The sequence below is a fragment of the Pimephales promelas genome, chromosome 12 (assembly GCF_988280905.1).
Source record: "Pimephales promelas chromosome 12, fPimPro1.hap1.1, whole genome shotgun sequence".
Taxonomy (NCBI): domain Eukaryota; kingdom Metazoa; phylum Chordata; class Actinopteri; order Cypriniformes; family Leuciscidae; genus Pimephales; species Pimephales promelas.
The window spans coordinates 25,754,754-25,777,923 of record NC_142780.1 but is presented as its reverse complement, the minus strand read 5'-3'; the positions used below and the strand labels follow the sequence as shown (position 1 = coordinate 25,777,923).

Genomic DNA, 23,170 nt, shown 5'->3' with positions numbered 1-23,170 from the left:
GATAAATGGACTGTACTTTATTAAATAAAATAAAACATCTAAATGAAAATAATCACAAACATCTTACCAAGATTTAATGTACATTTATTCTTACCACGTGGAACATATAGTATAAAGATTTCATAGTGAATAAATGATATTCATTGAGCCAAAAAGGGGAAAAAACAAGGAATTTACATTAAGCTACATAGTCTGAAATACAAATATGCAGAATTCATATCACTGGAGAAAAAATATCTCAACTGTGTTCTTCATCTAGAGTTATTTTGTTGTACCAGGAGAAGAAATTAAAATATTTCAGTTGTTTGCTGCACTATAGAGGAACCGTGGAGGCCAAAAGATGGTTTAGTTTATATACCTAGGGATTTTGATGCAATTAACCCAACTTAAGTGTCCGCTCTTATTCTTCAAGGATAAAAAGGGATAAGAAGCAAGAGTGTGTGAAAGACAGAGAGAGAAAAGGAGGTGTAAATGTACAACATCTTATATACAGTACAGCCTCGGCCGCATCTTAAGTTGAAAACCAGTCCTAGGAGGTGATTTATTTATAGGGGTCAATTCATACAATCAAGGGTTAAAGAGAAGAGGTCAGGGTGTTGTACGTCCTTGATACTTTGGGGGGGTTATTCTCCTCACCAGCAAACTAATGGTTTAAAAACGGAGCTGACTGAGCCAACATTTTCCCCATGTGGAACAGTGCAGTATGTTTGCAGTATGTTTACAGTTGTGGAGTAATGTACAGAAAATGATAACTCATTTCTGCTGTACACGCGTCCAGAAAGTTTGACCGTGTAGCATCAAAATACAACCACCAAACAATGAAGAGTCTACCTGTTAATGTGAACAAGAGCTGTGTATTATCTGCACCCTCTGGGAGAGAACAAAAGAACAATTAACCCCAAAACTTACTGTAAACAAGACAGCAACTTTGGTAAATAGTTTGTTTTGTTTTTTTCAAGCTATTTATTTTATTCATTTATTTATTTTATTATAAAAAGTTATTTCACCTCAGACAAGGACACAAAAGTTGGGGTCCCTGTCCATGTCATCTAGTTGGCATCAGTGTTACAGTTTGTGTCAGTGTGTTGAGGCTCTGGTTCATGAACCACAGCAAATTCGTGACAACCTTCCCAAAGTGAGATGCTGAGAAAAGGGGGACCAGTGGGTGTAATATGAAAGGGCTTGCATAAATTAAAAAAGAAAGAAAGAAAAAAAAAGAAAGTCAATTTTCTCTGCTTTCAATCCCCACTCACAAATGGGGAGGACAGGCAAGGGGGAAGTACGAAAACCAGAGAAGGTGGAGCCATAGCTCCGCACAGCTGTCATGACTGGCCTATCAAAAAGAGTACATCACAGATGACATGGGACACCAATGAGTTCATGAGTGGGGAGACAGAAAGGTCCAGTAGCCGCGATTCATAGAGCGTAAACTCAGAGTGGTTCTCCTCCACCTTAGCGAGGGCAAGCAGAGCCCGAGCAGCCCGTCGCATCATGTCCACACTTGTTGGCTCAAAGTGTGACCCCTGCATGTGCAGTAAGGAACCTTGGCTCTGCTGGAACTGTGTAGCCGCTAAGCTGTCCTCCAAGAAACCCAACAGATTCCCTACACTGGCCTTCTGTACCGCAATGGCACGGGCTGCCAGGCTGTCACCCTGTGCAAGATTGGCCAGCAGCACGACTGCCATCTCCCGACAAACAGGCACCTTTCGCTCTCCAACAAGACGCACAAGGTTCCCAAAGAGCTTCTCTAATCTACTAAAAGGTGACGTTGCCAGAATTAGGTCCACATTGTTGTCCTGAATGCTGAGCTTACAGAGGGTTTCCAGGACTAGTCTCTGGGGGGACAAGGCGCCATTAAGCCCAAGACTAGGGAAGGGGTCTTGGGCTTCGGCTGAAGGACAAACGGCCCAATGTAGCAAGCCATCCAGCAGAGGCAGGCAGATGCTCTCAGTGTAGACTGAGAAGTCAAGCTGGCCTGAGATGTTGGCAAGAGTGACTAAGCAATTTTCCCGCAGTAGCTCCAGACAGTCCCACCACCATTCATCTTTTTTGCTACTAAGACTCTCATCCACCTCTTCTTCTTTTTCGTAGGTTAAAGGTGCCTGCTTTCGCTCTGGATGCAGATGATGGAGAAGCAACAGGCGGCCCAGCAATAGCAACAGCCCTGGGTGCTTGGACATCTCCGAGTCATTGCCCGGGATGAAAGAGAGGCTGCGGACGATGTTGGAGACACAAAGGCAGCGACGGGCAAGGGAATCTTGCCAGTCTGAGAGCGTGACAAGAGGAGCTTCATCCTTGCTGTGTGGCTCATCTTCTAAAATGGCAATGCAGCTCTGACCCTGTAATGATGGGCTTGGAGGTGCTGGCCTAATGTTTTCTGGAGTTGTCGCCTCTGACAATTTCTTGTCTGGATCTTTCTCTAGGTGTGATTTCCCCTCAGAGGAAGTTTCTAAGCAGTCAGCAGGTCTGTCCTCTCTCAAATCTGAAATTCCGTTGGGCACTTTCTCAGTTGATGACTCTGGAGAGGCTGCCGGATGACTCTGGAGAGACTGCCGGTCCACTTCTTTTCGGTGCTCTTCACTGGATGAGGGCAGTGAAGGTGCCTGGCTGTCCTTCTGAGCTCCTCTCTTCTTGTCTGGGACCTGGGCAGGTAGATGCTTCCGTTGGTGCAACAGGTCCATCTTGCTTTCAAAGTGGGTCTGGATGTGTTCTGTTGTATCACCTCCACCGATACTCCAGTGCAGAAGGCCACTGTCAAATTCCTGCAATCGGCCAAGCTTATTAGAGTAGTCCACCACAAACGGATCCTTCTTTCGCACAATCTTCAAGGGAAGCTTATCAAACTTGCTAGCCTGTTTAGGCTTCTCTTGAGCCACAGCCAACTCAAGACAAGGTGGCTCCGAAGTCTTGGGTTCTGCAGGTGACTCCCCTTCAATCCCATGGCAATCTTCTTTCTTTACAGAGTCATCAAGCATTCTTGGCATTTCTTCTTGTTTTATCTGGAGCGGTGCTGAATGTTGTTCTTGATGTTTTAACCTGTGCATCTCCTCTCCTTCATCTTCCTCCTCCGTTTCTCCATCTTCCTCCATGCCCTCCACCAATACCTCGTCATCAACTGTGTCTTCATCTTTTTTGAGCACGCTGGGATCCAACAGAGCTCTTTGTCCTGGATTACCAACTTCATATTCCCTCAGAATCCCAAAGATCTCAATGAGACAACGGCGGAAATACTCAACAATTAATTCCAGGAAACCAGGGAGCTACAAAAGAAGACATTAATATGTTATTTAGGATGAAAACTTAAATAACGGAAAATACATGTCATTTCCCCAAAACAACTCACCTGCATAAGGTTGAAATTCGAAATACTGTTGTCATCATATAACAAGATGTTGATGGTGTCTAAAGCCCATGTGCTCTCTGCCAACAGTCCTGATTTAAGGGACATCATGACTCTCCATGCTTCTGGAGTGCCTACAAAAGTTATATACAGTTATATTTCCATATCTCACAGGTCTAAGCCATATAAATGGCCAAAATGTAATTCACAACAACACGCAATGAACTCTTACCAATTTCTTTCATGGTAAGACGCCTGCGCGATTTGAGAACTGGTGGAGTAGCCTCAATTGATCCTGGAGGGAAGGATAGGTCTCTTCTCATCATTGGAGGCTGTACTGAGGGAGGTACAATGTGAGATGCAGGGACTGGAGGTCCCACCTTCTGCATTTTGATATTGCTGGGCATGTAGGGTGATTTGCTGGGGGAAGTCCTACTTTCCATGGGGCGAGGCATGGGCGTGGGGCTTGACACCTGTGGAATGTGATTTTGCATGGTTTGAGGAGACTGGTAGTTGGACTGCAAGGGTCTGCTCATTGGTGGACCTGCGCTACCAGGACCATAAGGGGGCTGTCGTGGCCCAGGCCACTGCCCATCATGATTCATGCGTGGCTCAGACGACATCATGTCTTCAGATCGGTTCATTGTATGGTAGCCAGGTCCCTGGCCAGGACCAGCAGGTGGTCCTTGACGGTTAGGGTAACTGGGGTAGCCCATATCACCTCGGCCCGGCCACATGCCAGCTTGAGGACCGTCAGGACCAGACTGCATTGGACTGCCCATCATTTGAGGTGGCATGGAACCCTGGGAGTTTGGGCCTGTCCCTGCTTGCATCCGATCTCTTACAAAAGAGAACTGATTCTGAGGACCGGGCGGACGGCGCTCTGAACCGGGGTAAGAACTGTTATACTGGTTAAACATTTCCTGCTGACCACTTGAGGGACCACTAGGGGGAGCCTGTGGTGGTGGCTGTGACTGCTGAGTATTGTATGGCCCACTGAACATCTCACCGTCATGATGCCGTTTAGCTGGTGGGTAGCTCCCATCACCAGGCCTTTTGTAGTTCTAAAATGTAAACAAATTATATAAAATATATGTCAAGACTTTTAGTAACATTTATTCATTATACTAACGTCAAATAGAAAAATAAAAAAATCATTCTATTAACTGCTTTCCTACCAATTGTTGTTGCGGGTACATTCCAGGCTGCTGATTCGGATAAGCACCACCAGGAGGCGCACCTTGCCCAGGATACTGATTACTATAGGAATCATGTCTGCACAAGCACCATAAGTTGGAGAAATCAGTATAAAAGATATAGCCGATATACAAATACAATCTCCATAAAACAAATGGAGTAGTCGACTGACCGCTGCTGCTGTGGAGGGTAACGATTTGGTGAGTACATCCCAGATTCAGCATTGGAAGGCATCATATTTGGCTGTGGCACTCCAGGACCCATGCTGCCATCTGTGCCCATCCCTGACTCTGGTCTATGCAATGCAGGAGAGATTAGAGGTTATTGCATAATTCAAATAGCACCAACAAAAAAAAGGATGAGTTTATATATAAAAAGTAAAAGATTTAGTATACCTTCTGTCATAGCCGGGGCCATATGGATACTGGTGCCGCTGGCCCATAGGCATGTTTCCCATAGGGCCTTGTGGTCCCCTGTTGCACTGATCCCCGAGACTGCTGTTGGGACCCTGTCCACCAGACATGAACTGTTCTCCAACTAGGACCACAAGCACACAGCTCATTACACCATGTGACACTATTATAAAATACAAACTGATATACAAGGTGTGCAGGACAAATTATGTTACAAAAATACAACAACCAATACAAACCTTTACGCATACCACTAAAGTGGTCTTTATTGGGTTCATAGGGTCCCATGCGACCAGGCATTTCCGGGGTGCTCATGCCTGACTGGTAGCCAGAGTTTGGGGTCATAGTACTTCTCCGTGAGAAGTCGCTATCAGCAAATGGATCTTGCAAGTTCACACTACTCCTAAGAAACAGGGCAGGTAAGAAGCGGTTCACACTCAAATGACAGGCAGTAGCACAAGACAAACAAACAAAACTCACCTGCCACTTGGCATTGGGGGCATCTGGCTGTGTGGGGTGGAGGCAGGAGTAGGGGGCTTCAAGTCTCCGCCTTCCGCCATGGAGCTGCTGGTGGACTGTGGAGTCTGGGGACCCTGGAGAGAGCCAGATCCAGCTGTACCATGCAACAAAAAAAGGAGAAGTTTTGGAACATTATATTTCTATGTTCTCAATTTATATGCAAGTACTAGAACATCAATAGAACCACAAAACAAATTCTTGGGAGGGATAGTTTAAAAAAAATGCTCCCATTTCATAAAGGATTTTCTCACAAATAATGCGGAGAAATGCTCAGAATCTAATGTTGTAGACTTGTACTCTCCAATCTGCAATCATATATGTTAACATCTAACATGCTGTAAGGTTTCATGACGCTTTAAAGGTATAATTTAGGACTTCTCCAACCGGTCATTAGTGACAATGCTAAAATACATTCGTTCAAACAGAGCTTGAATTGCACCTGCAATATTAATTGATGAACTTGTAATGGTGCTGCTTCAATAACAGTCATTTTAAAACTATAAAAAAAATTGAGCAAAACATTTATTATACCTTCCTTCCTTCATTTTGAAATAGGGGGTTTGCTGCAGCAGTTTAATTGTTAAGATTTACCTGTACTAGCTTCAATACATGGCATGAGACAAATCTAAGTCACCAGCACTCACCTGGGGAGGGAGGCTGAATTTTGGCCTGGTTCTTTTTGCTATCTCCAGATATAATTTCAGGTGGTGGGTCCTCTCCACGCTCAATCTTACATTCAAAAGCATACAGACATTGGATGTACTGCTTTTTCAGAGAGCTGGCGGCACTGCTGGAGGTCCCCACATTCAGATTTGTGGCCAGCTCCCTCCATTTTTTGTTCTTATTAACCTGCAATTACAAGGATGCCAAAGCATATAAGCAAACACCCTTGAGAGATAATGAGTTGAGACCTTCAACATTATCAAAATGTATATGGACAGGCTGTATATACCTGTGTAAGACCTCCAATCTCCTTGACGGACATGTAGAGGCGGAAGAGATCAAGGGGCTTACGTCCCACAGCTGGCAGGTTACTCATGCCCATGGCTTTTTCCTCTATGAAAGCCAAGTAACGGTCTACCCACATCTTTCTTTCTGGCTCTGGGCCTATCTCATACAACCGAGTGATCTTCTCATTGGTTGTTGTGGAGGAACTTGACTTCTAGAAAGAAGCAGTTAATGTGGAAGAAATTACACATGAGGTGCAACAAAGGATGACTGATTTCTGCTGTAAAGGCATTATACGTCCATTTAAATGTTAAACAAACCTTGGATTTTGATTCTGTCTTGGGTGTACCCTCAACTTTGTTATTCATTTTCTGGGCTTGGTTAAGTTTCCCATCCATAGCAAAGTCCGGACCAGGGGACATGCCTAGGAGAGAAACAAATGTTAACCGTGATTTTAACCTGGCAAAAGATTTGTATTTACAATTTAAGTACTTTCATTTCTGCAAGGTTATGTAGTGTACAAAAAGAAACTTTTGTTATTATCTTACCACTAGTGTTGTTAGACATGTTACCACCCATGGGGTAGGGAGAACCCTGAGTGTTCATCATCCCAGGCATGTTGTTCATTGAGCCATACGGAGGTCCTGAGCCCATCATACCAGGACCAGGAGACATATTGGTGTAACCTGGTAGTCTGTGAGGGAAAACGCAATTTCAATTCAAATAGACTCGTACCACCAGTTGGATTAAAAAAAATTTGAAAAGGCTAACAAATCAGACATTTAAAATGTAACAATCCAGAAGGGGGCACGTGCAGTATGCAACGCTGTTTGCTAACCGCCACAACAGGAAAAAGACCAGAAGAGACGATCTATGCATCAACCCAAAACAAGAGTTCAGATTTAAAAAAAAATAGCTTGCTAGTTGCCTGTACGTGGTGGTTTCTTTTTTGTGACACGTTCCACTAATTTCACTGAAAGGAAACCGGGACGGCAGAAAGCGACATCCTGTTTGGTTTCTTTATTTTACAAATGCACAATGTTGTGTTGTGTTTTATTGTGAGTGTAACAAATCCCTTTAGTTTTTAATGATGTCTTCCTCTTATCTGTATGACCATGAACGACAGAGTATTTTAAGTTGTTTCTGCTGTTATAATGAGACAAAATAATTTGAAATTGTGCCGATGCGTGTCGTAGTCCAGTGTCAATATGTGTGTCCTGAAAATGGGAACCCTAAGGTGCTGCTTCACTAGCCGTCTCCTCGTGGAAAGGTGAAGTAGGCTCTTTTTCCCTCCTTTAAAATGTAATGAACCAAAGACCAAAGTCTTAAAACCAAGATTTTAAATCGCTGGTGTTTCTTACGTCACAAAATACTTTGTAGCAAATCACGTCAACATGTGGGCGGGGCTATATCATTAACTATGCTGCAAAGCAGGGGAGTCTCAATAAACCAGATTATCTCAATAGATTTTTCTGTTGATATGAATCTGTGTGTGAATTATGCACATGATGGATATTACGATGTTACGAACTATATGCCTTTCTCCACTGACTAAGTTGTTCAAAGCATTTCTATTTTTAGCAGGTAGCTGTCAGACTCTGAGATGGCAAAAAGGAACATGGTTAGTGTAACATTAGGAACACATTATTAGCGGTTGATAAGGATGTCAAGAAAGAAGCCAATCATAATAATTACCATAATGTGTCCGGCATTGTAGAAAGTGATAACATTGTGCAGCGTGTACTATAGTAAGTTGAGTAATTACGAGTAAAGCGAGTGGATCTCTGAGCTCGTGTGAGAATTTGCATATTCATGGTTTTCACGTATATTAAATGAAGGAAGGGTGTAGTTACATTCAAGCTATTTTCAGGGATGAAGATTGTTTTTTCCCCACTGGAAATTCGCTGATCAAAGATGAGTTTTAAGGGATAAAATTATTGACTACAGGGGAACACACTAAATGAGGCTACCTCAGGGGGGACTAAATGCCGATAGGTGGAACAAACTGTAATTTGTTTGCACTACTGTCTGTTTAAAATAAATGAAAAGAAACCTAGCATTGGGGATTTGTTGCCTTTTCCTGTCGTACAGATCTCGTATCGAACCGTGACCTCAAAACCAAGGTAAATACCGAATCGTGATTTCTGTGTACCGTTACACACCTAATACTTGTTAATGATATTGTGAAACTTCAGTTGCATTTTAGTTCTTGCGTACCTGTTGTGTATCGAGTTGGAAGGTCCGTGCTGTAATGCTGCAACCTCTTGGGGCTTTCTGTTGAGGCCTGGAGGAGGGCACATCCCAGTTCCCACTTGAGGGGGTATGTTGCCCATATTAGGGCCCATACCGGGACCCATGTTGGGACCCATGTTAGGACCCATGTTGGGACCCATGTTGGGACCCATGTTGGGACCAAAGGGGCGTGCACCCATCTGGCCATGAGGCATCCTCCCAGAAGCCATACCAGCAAACAGTGGCCCTCCTCCTTGCCCAGACATGGGATTCATGGATCCGCCCATGCCAGGGCCTGGGTAATTGGCATTAGGCATGCCACTGTAACCAGGCTGCCTGGGGTAACCTGAAGAGGAAGATGGAAAGTTATAAACAATACTATATAAATGATAGTTTTACAGTGACAAAGCCAGTTAAGTTCCTTAACACAGCAGATTGTAGAGAAAAATGTATATATTTACTAAGAAATCTAATACAGGGTAACATTTTCTGCAATGAAACAAAAAGTCTGAAAACCAAAATAACAGAAATAGCAGTTTGGTCAATTAAAAGTCAGCATTGGCCAAATGTGGTTGGGTCTGGAAGCCTCATTGGTGGACTTCCAGGTCCTTGAGTGCTTTAGCAGCATGTAGCGCTGCTGTAACCCACAGTCACTGTAGCTCCTCAACTGACGTGAGCCATGCTACGTCAACTCCCTTTTTTCACTACTGCTAAAAATAACCACACTGTGATCCACTGGTCACACAAACAGAAAAAGAGGGAGAGTGAGAAGGATTTGGAGGGACACCAAGAAGAGAAAGACTACAATTCAGTCCAATGTTTGCACCTCCACTACAATCACTTCTCTTAACATAAGCCTTTTTAAAATGTGCATTTTTCTTATTTTTGTTTAGATGGTATGAAATGTTTAGCACTACACCACATACCTTGTGGTCCATATTGACCACCCTGAGGCCCATAGTTTGCCACGGAGTTGTTCTGCTGATAAGGAACCATTCCAGCATGCACCTGGCCCCCAGATGACTGACGAGGAGACAAAGCAGAGCTAGACTGTGGAGACCCATAGGGTGCCATCTGAGGGTTTCTCTGCATATATCCTGTGCAGAAAACAAGATGAATCGATACAATAAATAAAAAGTGAGCATGAAGATGGAAATTGAGCCCTGTCATTGTAAAGTAAGAGGACTTGTGCAAACTGAGCTACCTCTCTCTTGGCCCATGCCAGGTTGATTCATTGAAGAGTGCATGATCCCATCAGACTGTCCACTTGAAGGGCGGGGAGGCATCTGGTTCCCTACAAATGAGAAACGCACAAATTGTAGTAACAAAAGGGAACCACATTCTATACCTTTGAGATCAAGAAGAAAATATTTTGTGACATTATGCGTTTCAAATTTAACATTTTGTGTTAAAACTGGAGAAAAACAGATTGCAAATGGGACCACAGAAATACATTTTTTATTTAATTTTGGTAAGTATTCCAAATCCTTTGCATGACAACTCTTAGGACACTTAGGATTTCTATATAATTTCTGGCTCTACCTGGCATCGTGGCAGGAGACAGAGGCCCAGAGCGAGATGCTGAGGTGCTGGCAGGCGAGCCCACCGGCGGAGAAGTGTGGGGGGAGAAGGGTGACTGTGCTGGATTGCTCTGTTCTCCTTGACTGCTAGATACTCCAGATGTGCTGACTCCAGGACTCAGAGCACCCTCCGTACCAGTGGGTAGGTCATCGATAGAACCGGATAGGTCCTAAGCAAATAAAACCGTAAAGGTCAGAAAATCTGAAACTAAAGCAGCCGTGGAAGAAATGATCTGTTGCTACTTCCGTTAAATGTTTTGATGCACATCCAAGTAAAACAGATTATTGAAACATATAAAAATAAATAAGTGTGGGGACTTGGTTCTGTCGAATTGTTCTTGATTGGATGGAGGCGGATATGAATGCAAGCTTGCAGTCAAATGCAAGAAAGGGACCGAATCAAGCGCACTAAATGATGTCTGTCATGCGTCACCAGAGAGAGGTCTGCGGAAGATCAAGTTATGAAGTTATGCAAAAAACATGCATAGATGAATCCTTCACAGTGAGATCAATGACATGCATTTATAAAATGTATAGGGTAAATTTTTATTTCATGCCAACTTCAAAATCACTACTTTTTATTTAAATTCCTTTTAGGAAGACAAAACAAAATGGCAGAGTACAACAAACAAACTCTGCTAGGACTGCGAAATTGAAGCCGTCAAGCTGACTCAAACAATTCTTCACATCATTATCTTCAGCTTTCACAGATTTTTAAAGAATAATCGCTAAAAAAGAAATCCACATTCAGCAGCACAAGAACATCTTAGGACACAATATATACATACACTGTACTGAAAATTAGCCCAAGGACAAAAACAAACAAATCTTAAATCAGCAGCACAGCAGCTAATTTAATTGTACAACAAAACTTTTCATCTTCTTAAGAATAAATCTCCCAGTGGCAGCTTCTTCCACTCTGCAACAATGAACTCTGGCACACATTTTTTCTCTCTCTGGGACACACACACACTCTCTCTCCCTCTCCCTCTCTCTCTCATACACATACAATCACACAGCCACAGGCTGCTGGCCTTATTTATCTCATCTGGGAGAAAAAGAAAAAAAAAGAAAAAGTGAGATCACAGCGTCCCTGAGGTTGCCATGGCTACGGCGGTCGGCTGCACGTGTGCTGAGTCAGCACAGCTGGGTGTCTCTCCATGTGTCCTTTTCAGACAGTCTTGCAGGTCATAACACACACTCAAATGCAATTATATCTTGGCAACAGAGAAGCAGAATTCACAAGGAAAGAAGTAAAAAGGTACCGAGAGAACCAATGACATATATTTTCGTAACGGACCACATGAAGTTCTCCATTTAGCAACAATCTCAAAGGTCCTACATAATTACTCCTGAGAAAAAGGTGCAGCTAAGGCTGAATTATGGTCACATCTTCAAACTAATTACCTGGCCTGAACTAAAAGTCAACATAAAATTGAACGCTTTCGACCGAAACAACTTGATTGTGAATTTGACGTATTCACAAATGCACAATGTATCACAATGTATCAACAGCCAGTGTGAAATGAAAGTGTCAGACTCACTGGTAGACTGGAGGGTCTGCCCTGCATGTCCTCTGTGCTGTTCTTCGATGCCAGAGGCGGGCCGGAGGTTGGAGCGCTGGACTGGGAGCTAAAAGACTCCTGGGAAATCTCCTGTTGGGGAAAAAGCCATCCCAGGTTAGTCGATATAGGTATTTAGGACAGTGGACACATGCATAGATGCTTTTGCTTACAGATATTATGGGTGCGTTTAGGTCAGTCTCATTGTTAATAATTAAAGTTTCTGTTTTTGTACTTAAGAATAACCAGTTACAATCTTACTTTTATTACCATATGTGAAATGAAATGCATTCCAGATTTTAAAATAAATGCAAAAGCAGCCATCCAATTTAGTTCAAACACAAAGTGAATATTAACCATGCAATTCACATTTACATCGTAAATAAACAGTAAATAGTTTGACAAAACATCATTCAGTGTAGAGAACATATGCAGTTACACTTGTTATTTGGCAGATACAGTCAACACTTTACAATAATGTTACATTTGTTAATGTATTGTGTATAAAATGACCATTTTCAAGTTTTTTTACAGCATTTATTAATCATTCTTAATTCATGTACGTTCATAATACTTTATTATAAAAAATATAGACTATAAGTCAAAGATTTCTTATTTCAACATTATTTTAAAGTCCACCAGGTATCGTATGCTCGCCAAGTCTGCATTTATCTTATAAAATCAAAAATACAGTAAAAGCTGTAATATTGTGAAATATTTTTTTACAATTTAAAGAACTGTTTATAATTTAATATAATTTATTTCTGTGTTGAAAAAAGCTGAAGACTGGAGTAATTCAGAGTCCTTTCATTTTCATCCACCAACTTGGATAAAAAGCAGAAAGCTTAAGTTACCTGAGGAGGAGGAGGAAATCGCTGATACGGTGATGGTTGTTGCTGCTGCTGCTGTTGTTGTTGTTGTGGGGGATTCTGGGAATATGACGTAGGCTGTCCCGGCGGCATCTGTCCGTGTCCCGCGGGCTGCTGAGAAGCAGGTGTGGGCGTCTGCGGTGGCTGCTGTGATGGTGGCGGTGGTTGCGGCTGCTGCTGTTGGGGACCTTGGCCGGGCGGGTAACTGGGCTGGGGCTGGGATGCAGGAGGGGCCTGGGAGCTCCCCTGCTGTGAGGGCTGGGACTGAGGCACCTGTTGCTGTGGATATGGAGACTGGCTAGACTGGGATGCTGCTGAGGACTGAGAGTACGGGGACTGGGACTGGGTTGGGCCCGGAGAGGGGCCGGGCATTTGACCTTGAGGCTGCTGGGACATGTGGGGTTGTTGGTAAGAAGGGCCAGTCTGTACATGCGGGCCAGATGACTGGGGTGCATGAGGTTGCTGTGAATAAGGTGCCTGACTTCCTGGTTGCCCAGGGGAAGGCTGGGGGTATGGCGACTGCTGCTGCCCAGAGTGAGGCCCCTGACCATGCTGGCCATAATAAGGCTGCTGCCCCTGCTGCACGTAACCCCCTGGTCCCTGCTGTCCGTATGATGGCATCTGCGAAAACAAGTAGGATGGCACTAAAGATCATTACACTCAAGGCATTTCCTACACTGATTTAACTCATGCGAGTAAATGGACAAAAAAAAAAAAAAACTTTTTCCATGCAATAGACAAGGTTCCCACTTCTTTTGACAAATGATGCTTTTATTCCTGTTCATTACTGTAAAGCTGCTTTGAAGCAATCTGTGTATTGTATTAAGCACTATAAAAGTTGACTTGAATTTCCATGACTTTTCCAGTCGCTCTTAATTAAAGGGTTAAAAGATTTGAATGTCCAAAAAAAAAAAAAGAAAGCCAAAAATGTCCTTAGATTTGAATGTAGGAAAACAGAGAACATTCCATAATATTTTAACACACAGCATAAGAAAAATGGATATTTCCACATCAGAAATTTCCATGACCCTACCAGGCCTAGAAATCACATTTTCTTTAATTCCGATATTGTTGATATGAGTTTAAATGGACAAATGTCAATACAGGGACAGAGTTTATGGTTAAAGTAACAAGATCAGATGGGTTTTATTTATTGTTTATAACCTGTACATAATGAGCCCAACCACATTTTATTCTTCATATTCCCTAAATAATAAGAAATTGATAAAGATTTAGCTTTTTTTTTTTACCAGAAAGTGTGACCTTATCTGGCATCACATTTGTAATAATTTATTAAGGCTAGGAATGGCAATGTCCCACCTGAGATCCCACCTGGGACACAATATGCTAGTGCTACATTTTTGTATTGTTTTGTAACACCAAAAAAACAGCCAAGAATTAAACCATTTTAATTCAAATTAAGAATATAATCATTGTTAATCAGTCTTTTTTCCTCACAAGAGCATGGATTCTGGGAGTTAAACATTTAGTTTGGTGCTGCTAAACTAACTTTAGACGCTTAAAAATCTTGGGAAAGTACTAAAAAATTACATGGATACCAGTACATCGAAATCACAATTGAAGAACACTGCAAACCAATCCAGTATTTCCCCCAAATGGCCGAGTGCATTGTAGTGTTAACAAAATATGCATTATTAGTTACAACATTTCCAGAATATTGTCATTTAATAACAAGAGTGCAGCACATAAAGCAAAAAATGGTAACAATGGGTTGGGACAGTATAAATGGCGTAACATACGACGTATCCCTGAAACCCAAGTCAAAGTGTGAAACCCTTAAAACACTGAGAAAGAGCAATGACCTGTTGGCCGTACTGCATACGTCCTTGCATGCCCATAGGGTATCTCTGAGGGCCAGGGGGCCCATAGCCCTGGCCTGGGTAAGCAGGGCCCTGCTGGGGCCCTGAAGGAGGCCCTTGATGGGGCTGCTGGGAGTAAGGCCCACCTGACCCATATGGCTGACCGCGCATTTTCCCCATTTGATCCATGGAGCCTGGAGTCTGTGGAACGAGAGTGACAAAGAGGTTTTGAGCAAAGGAAACTCAGATAATCAGAAAAGCATAAACTGAATTTGACACAAAGACATCTACAAAGCCTTCAAAAACTCAAGGACACATTTTCCAAACCATAAAAAAAAAATAATAATAATAAAACTCTGCAACTGCAATCCCACACTGGAGAATTTGATTTTAAAAAGCCAGGGTGGAAATGAAAGAATAGCAAGGACAACATAAAAATGCAAGAACCCACAAGAGAAGACGAAAGAAGAGAACAGCCAGGGGGGGAAACGATAGTGGAAAAAGAAGGAAAATGAGAGACAGCAAATAACCCTCTGCTGCCGATTCCCACGGTTATTAACCTGACCGTTACCTTGCTCAGCCTTAGTTAAGGAAGTCAACAGTGCTATATATAACTCATTTCAAATGGAGGGCAGTCTGCCGAATATTTAACACATCCCAGCTGTAGCTCTGCTTGAGCCGCGGCCAAGTCAGCTTTTCCTTTTTTCGAAAAAAGACGGCAATCTTGGCACCGAATGAATGACACAGGGCTTAATGACATGAGTGGAGAAGTCCAGCTTGACTTGCAATGAGTGCTGTTGCATAAAAGTCCAAAATGAGGGGTCATGTAAATATTGGAGTTGGAATAGCACTCATGTTTTTGTAAACTAGCAAATATTGGGAACAAAACAACTGCACAAACATGGATGAACTAGGGCTGGGCAATATATCGAGTTTACAGAATAAGAATATATATTGATACATCGTACAAACGACATGCAGTTTATATCGACATACAGTAGTATTATGTTACAAGCGCATCTGAAAAACTGCAGAGAACACGCAAGTGAGCTGCTGTGGGGAAAGTGCATAATCAAATTTGTCCCAAATATGAGACATGCTTGATGTTAAGGGCTTCAAAATAACTCGTAAGATATAGTTAACACGGCTTGCCCATCAAATGCTCTGACAGTGTGTTGTTTAAGGCGTTTGAGATATAGTGTTTTCCTCAGTGCGCAACTTACATTTCACAGGTACTTTTGTATTTATTTTTTATTTGGTGATTTTAACTTCTGTTTTTAGACTGTAATGTTGTTACAATGTAAGAACATAATGTGATTCTAACACTATTTGGCACATAATATATAGCATAGATTACATGTAGGGCAGCACGATTTATGACAAAAATCATAATTGTTGGTTATTCCCTTGAAATTGTAATTGCGATTATTACAATTTACATTGAATGATGTTTTGAATAGCAAGTGGTTCTCAACTTGTTTAGCCATGGGACCCATATTTTTCCATGGTCACCAAGCCGCGACCTACTTGTTTGGGAATAATATACATCTATTGTAATAAATTTGTTTACACATAAATTGTTGACACTGTCCCCCTTTACTTAACACACACATAAATTGCAAGAATATGACTAAATACTGATAAACAGTAGGCAGGCCTATGAGGTTAAGTTATTAAATAGCCATCCCAAACTGTTTTTTTGTTATTACCATGTAGGTATGAGCCACCATAGTCATTTAAAAATATAGAAAATAACCCAAAGTGAAAATAAAGTGGCATTTTGGGGTTACGGACACAAAAGTGGCCATGATGTATTGAGCCGTTAATGAAACATGGAAACTGCTCCTGATGATTAGAATGGATATCATCCCTGCATGCAAATCCTCCTTGTCAGCTAACACATGACATACCAGTAACACGATTTATTGGCATTTTACTTTTATTTTTTGACTTACTAATTTACAACGCAAGCACGTTGCATGCTTGTAGATTCTTTTGCACTTTATAGGCTATAGAGAAGCGATATACTGCACGCGCAATTGAAGACTTCGGGCTATAGTGCAGTATGACGGCTGACGGGACAGTAAAGTCAGTTTCTCTGAGGCGAGACATTTTTTAGTTTAGCATATACTTACGTCACAGCCACAGGTGGTTCCTATTCTGAAGTAGTCGTAATTCGCCTCTCACAACGTACCATACTTCAAACGCACTTTTTTAGTAATTGTGGCATCCGTAATCGTAATCTCAATTAGAAACTTGATTAAATGTGCAGTGCAGCCCTACCTACATGGTTACATTAAATCAGTTTTCATAGAATTCAATACAAACATCATTTGTAGGACATTGTGCATGATGTGACATTTTTTTTTTATACAGAATGTATCCAAACAGAAAGAGAATACATAGCCTACTGTATAACACTATTCAGCAAAAAAAAAAAAAAAAGATATGAACTTTTGGCCACAACACCCATCCCTAGGATGAACGGCAAAATACAGCCAGTTTCCAAAACCCATTCCTGCTGAATACAACAACAACAACAAAAAATGGCAGTACATTGTTAATAATCTGACGGATTCAAACATCGCTGCCTAACCACTTAACACACATAAAAAAATGTAAATCTTGTGAAAAAATAAATAAAATTAATTTAAATAATGTTATATTGTGTCCTCACAACATTTATTAATTTTACTACATGTCTATTTAACATTTATTAAATAATAAGTGAATGTTAATTGAATTAATAATATTATGACTTAACATTAGTCCACAATCCTGCAGGGGAAAAAGAAATGCCTTATAAATTAAAGTATTTCATCATACTAGTAATAGACTTACTCACACTTCAACAAACAAACCACAAATCACAACAGAGAGAAAATCACATCAGACTGTTTTCTATCATAATTCATTCTGTACATTCACAAAAAACCCAAAAACAATCAGAAGCATGAAATATTAAGCACACATTAATCCATTGCATCTGTTGTTTCATGATGTGAAATCTATCCAACATAAAAAATGAGATCCTGAAGGTCAGCTTAATACATTACAAAGATTACAAAGCAGCCAAATAAAGACTCCTCACCACAATATTTGATATCTTAATACAGAATACAGTTCAAAGTTTGGGGTAAATAAGATCCGTTTTATTCCACAAGGATGCATTAAATTGTTCAAGAGTGACAATAAAGGCATGTATACTTTTATAAAAGATTATTTCTAAATGCGAAATTATGTTCTGCTTCCCACAAAAAAATATTAAGCAGCACAAATAGTTTCAACATTGATAAGATATTTAAATCTTATTTACCCAAAATAAGTAGTGTACCATATTACAGCACGTAAAGCATATGGCTGGGTGATAATAAAATTAAATAATAAAATTAAGCAAATGTGTGTATATGGTGATGATTTTAATGAGCTTTTTAATTGGCCATTAAGTTCCCTAAAGAGTAGAGTCAAACAGATGCATGATCCCCCTTTTAACTCCATGGATGAAAGTTATGAAAGATGTTTTAAAAATGTCTAATGTACACACAAAACATCATCAAACAGCTGGAAAAAAGAAAGAAAATCAAGATACCATGATAGGTTTAGCTATAATTGCCCATATCCTTACATACATTACGTTTTTAAAATTTCAACATCTATCTTGAATCATGCTGCTGGTACGATTATGACACTATATTAATTAAGCATCATGTGATGGTAATTATTACGATAATAAAATATACTCAAGTCCATTAGGAAACAGATCAATCATTGTAATATAGTAATGTGATTTTTGGCATAATTATATTTCAGCTTCTGTTTAGAAGACAGGAGAGCAACATAACTGTAATGCACCATAAGTGTAGTTGCACACATTCATATTACATTTGAATCTCACACTGATATCACAAAGACCTTTTCATCTTTGCATGCGATGACCCAGAACATAAAAACAAACACTGATTTGGATTTCACAAAGTCAAATGACAATGTCCAAATGAGGCATTTATGCTGACAACGCGCTACTGTGACAAATTTGAAATGCATATGTATGTCTGAAAGCAAAACTAGGAAACAAATTGACAACAGTAAAATTCAGTGAACACTTTTAAAATGACCCTTTGTCTTATTTTTAATTTAGCTCTTAAACCATTTTTCTAGTGAATTCAAGTCAGATTTTGTAAAAATGGATGTCACAATCTGTTTGTTTCTCACAGATGACCACTGACTCAAACAAGATTAAACATCATCACTGAATGACACACACAACCATGAAAAATAAATATAGACAAGAAAGTACACCACGTTCCTATCAAATTTGCACCAGTGAAACCACATAGGATGCATGTCTAATATCTAAGAGGATTGTTTTGAATTTAGCTTGAGTTCAAACCTTGAAAGGTCTATGGCTGTAAACGCTCTGGAGTGTGAAATGACTGAGGGCAAAGCTGCTCTTGACAGTTTCCAGTGTCCTAACGGAAAAATAAAATAAATAAAAGCAGCACATGGCTAATCTGCATAAGATAAAGTGAGGGCTCCCTTGGCAGGAGAGGCTGCTGGACGGGCGCTGTGATTGGCCACGCGGGAATGGGGTGGACACTAGACGACTTACAGATCGACTGAAGCTGCAGTAAGCATAACTCTGTTTGAGATTCAATAAGGACAGAGTTCAAAGCTACAGCTAAATAGCAGAGTCAGAGTCAGAAGCTACAGCAAAATGATTCAAGCTAATATAATCAAGATCTGTACAAATTCTAAGTGACCTACACTACTGTTCAGATTTTATTATTAGGCTACTGATTTGTCTGCATTAAATTGATTAAAAGTGAGTGACCGTAAATAGGCCTACTTTTACATTGTTACCTGAAAAAAATCTATTAAATGCTGCTTTATAAAAGAATACAAAAAAGTAGCAGTTTCCACAAAAATATTAAGCAAAATAACTTTGATAAGTATAAGAAATGTTTCTTGAGCAGCAAATCAGCATATTAGAATGATTTCTGAAGAATCATGCCATACTGAAGAAGACCGTTTTAAATATCAACCCCAAACATTGTGAACAATATGATCTGGGTTTTAGTTAGTGAGGTTGGCTGCTCACATCATATGGTTTGAAGACTAATCAACAGATTTTTCATCATGATACCCGAAATATTTTTGGCCCATTTACAGATGCTGTGGAAATTGATTACCAAACCATCAAACAGCTCTTCTTGTAACACTTTACAATAAGGTTCAATAGTTACTATATTAGTTAACATTAACTAAGAATGAACAATACTACTTCAGCATTTGTTAATATTTGTTAATGTTAATTTCAATATTTACTAATACTTTATTAAAATCTTGATAACATTAGTTAATGCACTGTGAACTAACATGAACAAACAAGAAACTGCTGGATTTGTATTAACTAACGTTAACAAAGATTAACAAAAACAGTAACAAATGTATTACTCATGGTTAGTTCATGTTAGTAAGTTAATACATTAACTAATGTTTAATAAAAGAACCTAATTGTAAAGTGTTACCGCTCTTCTTTGGCGGCAAATTAAACTCACAGATCATACTTCACTTTTACAAGAACTTTACTAATAAATTTATATTTTCCAAGAAAAAAAGTGAGCAATCCCATTAGAGATCCTAATCTAGTAAACAAAAAGCATAGATAATGCTTAGATTACTACGCACATTCAAAAAAAAAAAAAAAAAAAGTCCACAGTACCATTACCATAATATAACTCCTGATTAATTTTCTTCAATGAAGAAAATTAAGAAACTGAGCAAAAAGTTTCAACCCCCTTATCAGATCAAAACTGAAGCACATGTAGCCTCAACTTAGTATTAGAAACTAAGTTAACTGTGGTAAACAGATGTAGTTCAACCTTGAAATTGCACTTAAAAGTGTTTGGACATATCCAAGACAAACAATCATGATAGGGACCACATGAACAAGAATTTAGCATGCAGTGAATGACCAGACAGGAAATAGTGCACAGCATCATACTGTAAACAACTGGCATGAATTAAAGAGTTCAAAAAGGGTTTCTAGCTCAATATCTAACAGGCTAGAGAAATAAGACACATATTCAAGTGTCTTCAATAATCAAAAACGCACTAAAGCTTCTCAGTCAATAAATGACAGAGTTTGTCATTTAAAAAAATATTTTTTTGCTGTTTATTGACATTTTAAAATAAGTTTTGAAAATAAATCTTGGTCTGGCGCACCATCACAACAGATACGAGCAACAAGATTGGCAAAAATTAGAAATTAATTACTATTTACATTATCTTTTTCCCATACATGAAATAATAATAAGGCGAACTGACAGGAATCCTTTATAAAAATGCATTTTATATGCATATTTTATACACGCATCATATAAGTTGAATAAAAGCTTATAAAATATTCACATGCAGTTAAAAGTATCAGTGTCTGAATACTGCACAACCCTCAGTTATTAAATTAATAAACTCCTTCTTTCCCAAAATGTAACTTAGTACAGTTCAACCTAAATGTGCGGATCACATTAATTTAACATATACATTACATGACTAAAAGAGTGAGGGAGATGAGGAACATGGACTAATCAGCAAGTGTTTGAGTTACATCATATGCAATTATAAATGGCCAAGAGCACAGGATGCGGAGCCAATCAGATCTCAGTGAGCATGTCAACCCAAGACCAACTGTCTCCTGCCTTTGACAGGAGGATTTTACCTCCACAATTCAAATCCCACTGCAAACCAATCTGCACTTACTCAAATCACTGGGCTTGTTTACAAGCTGCACGCACAGAGACCGACATTCAGTTGGAGTCTACGCTTTAAAAGTAAAGCTTTCCCTCGTCAAATATACTAGAAACGTCATTTTAAAGTGCGTTTAAATACATTTTAGTCCAAAATAAGGTTAATTAGTCTGTTTTTCTCGAACACAGAAGCGTGACAAGCACGTATCGGTTTACAAAACACGGGTTTTTCCACATGAAATATCCGCTTATTTTATGTTAATAGCTCTCCTAATTAACATCAGAACAGATAAACAATACACCAATCGGATAACTTACATCTTAGGTAAATATACAGAAGAATAAAGCATATAAAACACAGAAAGGCCTAAGAGGGAAAAGCTAAATGCGTTTAAGCCTTCTTGATGGAGAAGTAAGTTAGCTTGCGCTAGCATTTTCAACCAGAGATCTACCTTCAGTTCATCCAATAATAGCCAACCGTTTTCGTCTCACAACACACGTCCAGCTACGAACCTAGTGGATTTTCGAAAGTTTCGTTATTTTAACTAAAAATAAAGAGTTAAATTATGAGCTGCTATGGAAAACCAAGGAGGCAGCCATTTTATAGAGTCTCTTGCTTAGACAATTGCAAGCACAGTGCGTTTCAACCACTCATATGACTTGAGCAAAGCCAGAGAGATGCAGTTTTACAAGGCATTAGGGTTGTAATTTTACCTGATTTCTACCCAGGGGCTGCCCGGTACTTCCAGGACTCATGGGTGGCGGGTGATGGGTCCTTTGTTGCCAACCCGGATGGCCCCCACCGTACTGCCCGCCGCTGCTGCCTATATCTGCTGGTCCCTTAACACTGTCCTGGCTGTTGAAGTCGCTCGGTGGGTAATTCGGGTAGCCCCGGCCACTGCTCGGGGAGGTGAGAAGCTGGTTAAGAGTCGGAGTGGATGTTGGCTGCGGGTTTCCCATGTTATACCGCTGATTGCTGTAAGAAGCAGCCGCTGCTGGCTGCTGCTGTTGCTTGGCTGACTGCCCCCCTACCGCCTGAGCTTGAGGAGCGCTGCGCGGAGAGTTAATGCCGTAGCTCTGGCCCGGGTACGGGCTCCGGCTCCCGAACGGACTGTAGTTGTTGTACTGGTGGTTCGGGAAGCTGTGATCATGGGAGTTGGGTTGATATGAGTCCATCATGCTGCTCGACAGCGCGCCTGGCCCCGCTGCAGCTGCCATGCCAGGGCTTTGTTGTCCGCCATGTTGATGAAAAGGGGCCCGGCCGTAGTGCTGCGCGTAGTTAACGTTATAGGAAGCTGGCTGAAACCCGGGCGCGTGATGGTGTACCATCCCAGGGTGGTTGTTCCCCTCCGGTCCGGTGGTCTCATTTTGATTATTATTCACCCTCGACGGATTCCCGTTGCCGTTCTTCATCTCCGACTCCCCTCCTCCCCCAGCATTTCCCACATCGGCCCGGTCCTGCAGTTCCCCGCGAGCCGGAGATCCACTGTCTAGTCCCGGTTCCTTATTTTCCTGCTGCTTCTCCCCCGGTACCGACTCCTCCTTTGGGTCTCGATCCGGTTTTTTCAGCTCGGAAGGCGGGCTGGTGTTGAGAGAGGTAGCGCTGGCGACCTGAGCGGCCATGATCCCCCCCCCTCCTCTCCCTCTCGGCGAGTCGGTCACAATCAAACGCGAAACATTGAATGTAAATACAATAGTTTTACAACAATTTACCCGTGTCCCGACTCATCCCCACCCCTTACGCCGGACCGAATCCGGACTCCACCGTCGGCCCCGTTTTTTAGACTCTCTCTCACCGAGTTCCCGGGAAATGAAATTTAACCGACACGGAATTTGTGGGGGTTCTGTTGCAGAAGTAGACTACAGCCGAGGAACGGATCACACCAGCACGAGGCTCACTTAGATACAGCCATTTTACCGAGGTGCGCTGAGACCAGTAAAATA

General features: G+C 41.0%; 1 protein-coding gene across 3 annotated transcripts; it reads right to left on the bottom strand.

The window, feature by feature from the left end:
• Positions 1-67: 67 nt before the first annotated feature.
• arid1aa (AT-rich interaction domain 1Aa) lies at positions 68-23,170 on the bottom strand. Of its 3 annotated transcripts, none has more exons than XM_039679336.2 (20): positions 21,941-23,170; positions 14,484-14,681; positions 12,646-13,281; positions 11,774-11,884; positions 10,192-10,399; positions 9,854-9,943; positions 9,576-9,746; positions 8,635-8,995; positions 6,966-7,111; positions 6,738-6,841; positions 6,422-6,631; positions 6,114-6,318; positions 5,431-5,563; positions 5,190-5,347; positions 4,933-5,074; positions 4,710-4,832; positions 4,519-4,615; positions 3,573-4,404; positions 3,344-3,474; positions 68-3,260 (listed from the first exon to the last, which is right to left on the bottom strand). In XM_039679336.2, the coding sequence occupies exons 1-20, from the start codon at positions 22,847-22,849 to the stop codon at positions 1,323-1,325; spliced, it is 6,903 nt and encodes a 2,300-aa protein (XP_039535270.2). In that variant the 5' UTR covers positions 22,850-23,170; the 3' UTR covers positions 68-1,322. The 3 variants fall into 3 exon arrangements, with proteins under 3 accessions (XP_039535270.2, XP_039535269.2, XP_039535271.2); XM_039679335.2 differs by having other exon boundaries at positions 5,190-5,353; positions 21,941-23,169; XM_039679337.2 differs by lacking the exon at positions 14,484-14,681 and having other exon boundaries at positions 5,190-5,353.

Excerpts from the sequence above, each read along its gene's own strand:
- arid1aa (XM_039679335.2), bottom strand. The coding sequence starts at position 22,849 with ATGGCCGCTCAGGTCGCCAGCGCTACCTCTCTCAACACCAGCCCGCCT. Across the intron at positions 10,400-11,773 it reads GCAGACCCTCCAGTCTACCA|GACCTATCCGGTTCTATCGA; the intron begins GTGAGTCTGACA and ends TTATTTGCTTAG. Across the intron at positions 3,475-3,572 it reads TCTTACCATGAAAGAAATTG|GCACTCCAGAAGCATGGAGA; the intron begins GTAAGAGTTCAT and ends TAACTTTTGTAG.